At 42.0% G+C, this 5775-nt stretch overlaps 1 protein-coding gene across 3 annotated transcripts; it reads right to left on the bottom strand.

Annotated features, from left to right (window-relative positions):
* Window positions 1-1000: 1000 nt before the first annotated feature.
* Window positions 1001-4562, bottom strand: LOC123410422 (mediator of RNA polymerase II transcription subunit 11-like). 3 transcript variants are annotated; one of them, XM_045103363.1, is made up of 4 exons: window positions 4383-4559; window positions 4180-4296; window positions 3150-3364; window positions 1502-1528 (listed from the first exon to the last, which is right to left on the bottom strand). In XM_045103363.1, exons 1-3 carry the CDS (start codon window positions 4434-4436, stop codon window positions 3188-3190), a joined length of 348 nt encoding a protein of 115 aa, XP_044959298.1. In that variant the 5' UTR covers window positions 4437-4559; the 3' UTR covers window positions 1502-1528; window positions 3150-3187. The 3 variants fall into 3 exon arrangements, with proteins under 3 accessions (XP_044959299.1, XP_044959298.1, XP_044959297.1); XM_045103364.1 differs by lacking the exon at window positions 3150-3364 and having other exon boundaries at window positions 1001-1528; window positions 4383-4562; XM_045103362.1 differs by lacking the exon at window positions 1502-1528 and having other exon boundaries at window positions 3007-3364; window positions 4383-4558.
* Between the last annotated feature and the right edge of the window lie 1213 nt (window positions 4563-5775).

Below are 5775 nucleotides of genomic sequence, written 5' to 3'. Positions count from 1 at the left end.
GGATTAGATTGATCCCTTCTTGTCACCAATCCCTGCATATCAATCCCCTCCCTTTAAGCTCTGGTTTGGTTGACCCAGGAGCAGCAATGGAGAGGAGCAGCCGCAGCGACTCAAGGGGCAGAAAGGATCAGCCACAAGACGTTCCTCGTGTGGATCTGTTCCACGCATCAAAGGCGATTATGCTGAGCCCCGTGGATGAAAGGAGATCGACATGGTTTGGGCCGGAAAGTTCCTCGTTGTGGCCCAAACCAAACACGTCAACTATGATCCACAGGGAATGGTTCCCGTCAGAATAAACCACGTGGATCGGGGCTGTGATCCCTGTCAATCCATGTGGATTGTATCCTAACCAAATAAGGCCTGATGGTTTCATGGAACCTGCTGGTGCCCGTGGTCTTCAGCGAGGGGGTTTATTTGTAATGTAGCAGTGTGGGAATTGGTGGTTGTTGTCTGTTGGGTTTCGTTGTCAGGACGGTCGTGTGCTTATGGAGCTGCATTCTCTATGAGTAATCCATATGTAGTTGGTTTGTATCGCTTTTTGCCTGGTTTTTCATTAATTAATTTGTAATTCTCTTCTGCTTAATTAACAACGAGGCAATTTTTTTGCCTCCATCTCAAAAAAATAAAATAAAATAAATACACTTCCAGGGCGAGTACAGGACATAAATGTTTAAACCAAAATCTTAATGTAACTCTGCTCTCCAGTCTGGTGGTTCCTTGCCATTGGCTCCAAAGGCCTGTCAAATCTCGCGCATAGAAGAACATGAAGACCAAAGCTCCAGGATGGTCAACCCATTCCGAGCGTTTCATATGGTCTCAAACTTCAAAGTTCCTGGCCAACATTATGAGATGGCATAGCCAAAACATTCAAGGAGGCAAACCTCATGCTCAATTGCATGTTAGGTGATGATCCGGATGGTAAACCAACACTATGGGAGGTGTGTATATCCCCCATAGATAGTGTTGGCAATCATGCACAAATAATATTGACAGTCATGCGTAAGTAAAAAAAAATTCTTGGATGTTATAACCAATCTCGGTAGTACAGAAGAACTTCAAGCACAACCAAGTGGAAACACAACTGAAGGATCTGAAAGGGCTGTAATGCTTTGCTATGTATGAAACAAACAGCATACGAAGCAGGAGAGCCAGTACCATGGTAGTTGCAACATAACTTCTTTCTGGGATATTGCAACTTATACTCTACACGATTCATCTAACTAAATGAAGTAACTGGACGCACACGACACTCATAGCAAGAATGGAACATAAGAAAATGGAGCCAGGAAAGCCATATGATGCTTTGTCACTAACCATTTCACTACCAGGCACCAGATAGCCTGTTAAAACTAGCTAAACTTCACTAGGGCTGTGCTCAGTTTTCAGTTGCATGGCATCCATCTTCTCAATCACGCACTCCAGCTTTTGTAACAAATCTAGATAGCGATCCTTGCACTGCAGTCGCACTTCTCAACGGACGATATTCACAAGCACTTTTTAGTTTCTCGCGCAATGTAGTTTGAATTTCCTGCTCCAGACACAATATGCAGTTAATTTATAATGTGTGATTCATGGTGAATATATTGTGTCTAACAAAAAGTCAAAACCGATGAAGTCGTAGGAATGCCACATAGATCAATCAGGTCATATATCTGGCAAGTATTTAAGTGGAAGGTATGTATCATTGGGTCGGAGCAGAATGTTACACGACAAACTTAACAATCAGTTTAGGAGGAGCGCAGACAAGCAGACAACACTAGATACAAGAATATTACTATCTCACATCAGAAGAAATTGTTTCAGTCCGCAAAGGTTTTCGATTTTCGTGCAATATACAGGCATGGAAAATAATGGTTGAGCATGTCAAACAACATGGAGCAATTTTTCCATGTAACTAAAAGAAGAATTATCCGATGGAACTAGTAACTGGTTGCAGTTCAAAACGCTAGCACTCTAGCAACTAGAAGGCAATAAGTGCAATTAAAAGGAATATGGGGAACAAACAAGAATAACAATGCAACATGTGTAGTACTTCTATCTGTATCAGCAGCAGGATACCTCACAAAGCATGTCATGTTCCCATTGATAATGAACAGTCATCCATTAGCAAACAATTTAAAGCAAACTCCTCACACCTAGTCAGGCATGTTCTGCTAGTAGACCATCGAGATGCTTGTCAAGTGCGTAAAGAGCTAGTAAGCTACAATAAAACATAATTTCACATGTGAAACCAGTGCCATGGCTTCAATCTGCTGAATCTTCTTTCCGAACCCCTAATCAAATTTCTGTTTGTCCAAGGTTCGAACTTAAAAAATCCATCCCTTACGGGCTTATCACATGAAAATCAAATACAGGAAAAACCTACAGATTAGTGCAACAGGCCAACAGCGGTTCCTTCTGAAGATGAAGCAGTTTATGCACTGCTGCATATGGAGATGTTCTTGTGTGGCCACGCTTCAGACTTCCGACATGACTCAAGTGACCGCGACCAATCTTAGAGCTAGAGTAACAATTTTGTACAACCTCCTAGATCAATCACTGAAGTCGAAAATTACAGTTTCCAGAGTATATTGAACAACGCCTTGCGCAGTTGCGCCCAGACTAAGTAAAAGCGTACATTAACACATTACGGTTTCCTAGTTTGGTAACTGCTTGCTAGGCTCCTAAGTCGTGTCAAATCTACCAATGAATAGTGCAAAGAAGAACATGAAGACCAAAGCTTGAAGATAGTCAAAGTTCAAAGTTCCGCCCATTATAAAATGGCATAGCCAAAACGTGCAACGTGGCAACCCTCATGGCTCCATTGGCCGTTGGGTAATCACCCGGATGGCAAACCAACACAATGGGGGTTTATCTCTATTTAGGTACGCCTTGGAAGTTATAGCCAATCTGACACTGCAAGGGTGTCAATGGTACAGAAGAACTTTGAAATTAAACACGATTGAAGGATCTGAAATAGTTGTAATGATGTGATATGTATGAAACAAACAGCATATGCAGCAGTAGTAGTTGAAATTCTGAGATATTGCACCTTATACTCTACATAATTCATTCACTACATTAAGTTATGGGATGCATGTGATATGTATAGCAAAAATGTAACATAAGATCCTGGAGTTGGGGAAGCCACATGATGCTTTGGCACTAACCATTTCACTACCAGGCACTAGATAGCCAGTTAAACTGGCTAAACTTCATTGGTGCTGTGCTCAATGTTCAGTTGCATGGCATCCATCTTCTCAATCACATACTCCAGCTTTTTGCAACATATCTCGTTAGCAATCCTTGCACTGTAGTCGCACTTCTCAAATGGCCGGTATTCACAAGCACTTTTTATTTCCTCGCGCATTGTATTTTGAATTTGCTGCTCCAGCCACAATATAGATTAATTCATCATGCATGATTCATGGCGAATATAACGTGTCAAACAAAATTCAGTACCAAGAAAGTCATATGAATGCCATGGATTAATCGGTTCACACAAGGCAAGTATTTTGTTGGAGGGAATGTATCTTTGGCTCAGAGCAGAATTTTACAGGACACCCTTAACGATCAGTTTCCAAAATAATCCTGATTTTACAACTACCAAAGGAGGATGCGCACAGGCAGACAACATTAAATTCAGAAACATTACCACTTAACATCAGAAGCACTTGTTTCAATGAGCAAAGGTTGCAAATTTTCGTGCAATATACAGGCATGAAAAATAATGGTTGAGCATGTCAACCAATACGGGGCAATGTGCTTCATGGAAACAAAATGATGAATCGTCTAATCGAACTAACCGATTGCGGTTGAGAACACTAGCACTCCAGCAATCAGAAGGCAATAAGCTCATATCGAAAGGAACAGGGTGGAAACACAAAAATAACACTGCATCATGCATAGTATTCCTATCTCTATCGGCGGCAGGATACCTCACAAAGCATAGCATTCCCCCATTGATAAGTGACAGCAATCCATCATCAGCAAGCAAATTAAAGCAAAACTCCTGAAACGGTAGTCACACATGTTCTGCAACTACACCACCGAGATGCTTGCAGCGACAAGCGCGTAAAGAGCTACGCTAAAACACAATTTCACATTTTTACAAATCCATCCATTCCCCCTGGTTTTCAAGACATGAGCATGGGACGAAAAGATCTGCGGACGGGGATGGTGGATGGAAGAGAGGGGTACCCTCATGCAGAGCATGAACTCGCGGCAGCAGCCGACGACGGCCTCGGCGCGGGGACCCTGCGAGTTTCCCAGCTCCTCCATGACCGATCCCGCCAGCTCCAGCGCCTGCACTATCCGCTGCACATGAAGCCGCGTCAAGATTCAAGAACCTAATCGACAGGGGGACTAAAGTGGTAAGGCGAGAGCGGGGGTGAGGCGCTGACCTTCTCTACGTGGTGGAGGCGCTCGAGCGAGCTTCTCTGTACCGGGGAAGACATCGCCGCAGGCGAGGGATGGAGGCGGCCGGCTGGTCGTGGGGTGTGGCGGCGCCGGCCGACGGTGGGGAAGTCTGAGGTTTGGATCAGGGACTCACGGTGAAACGATGAGTGAAAGAGGGGCCGGCGGTGTGTTGGGCCGGCCTGTTTGTTTATTCAGACGGAACAAGTCCCACTAATTCTGAATACTAAAGAAAAAGGAAATGCTTACTATCACCCGGTGGATTGCCGCGTAAACGTGAGAATGGTTTCATATTTGAACCATATTTAAACTATACTCATACATTTATCTTTCAAAACCATACTTAAACCATACCCATTTGATGTCATCTTTAGCCCAACCAAAGCTGAACCCATTATTTTTTCCACTCAAACCAACTTAAACCTAATACATAACCGTGGGTTTAAAACCAATACATAACTATGAGTTTGCTTTAATGTACATATAGTTGCATAAATTAACAAGTTAAGAAGCAAATGAGATAGAAAAGGCATAAGTGCATTTACTACAGTTTAAGAACAAAGTTATCCTTGAACTACAGTCAACACACAACAAAAGACAAAAAAATAGTCCACGTCTGGATAGCTCACTAACAAGTGTATTAAGACAAAATTATTTAGCCAAAGCACAAGCAAACACTCCCGATTTTCATGTGGTATTTCTCCATAATACATAATTACATAGTGCATTACAACATGCATGCGGATTAAAGATATTCGTTCTCGGTCATCGTTGGTTATTGCACATAACCAATGCCTAGAAACCGGTTTGGACCCATAGTTTATAACCGTTTATAACAAAACTGTTTCTACCCATAACCAACCATACCTAAACTGGTTTCTCCACATACCCAAACCAAACTAAAAAAAGCTCAGCCCAGTAAAACATAAACCAATCAAACCCAAAGTAATAACCAAACCATTACACCCGGTTTTTTAATAACCATTCCCAGGTTTATTGCAGCACCACGTCATTTACCTTTCCCGCATGACACGTGTCCAAGTGGTGGCTCGTATTCCATCTCTTTATCGAACATGCTTCTACAACATGAGATATGCTTCTAAAACATATGCGTTATACTCCCTCCGTTCCTAAATATAAGTCTTTTAAGATATTTCACTAGGAGTCTACATACGGAGCAAAATGAGTGAATCTACACTTTAAAGTATGTATATATACATCCTTATGTAGTTTACTAGTAGAATTTCTACAAAGACTTATATTTAGGAACGGAGGGAGTACAAGAGATCTATGACGGGTCTATGTTTTACAACAAAATCTCTCTTATATAATTTTTCTGCAACAATACCTCATTTACAAAAAATTGCCACGAAACCTTAG

Source organism: Hordeum vulgare, chromosome 7H, assembly GCF_904849725.1.
Source record: "Hordeum vulgare subsp. vulgare chromosome 7H, MorexV3_pseudomolecules_assembly, whole genome shotgun sequence".
In the NCBI taxonomy this organism is placed as follows: Eukaryota; Viridiplantae; Streptophyta; class Magnoliopsida; order Poales; family Poaceae; genus Hordeum; species Hordeum vulgare.
The sequence above is the reverse complement of the archived record's forward strand: the minus strand, read 5'-3'. Positions and strand labels throughout refer to the sequence as shown.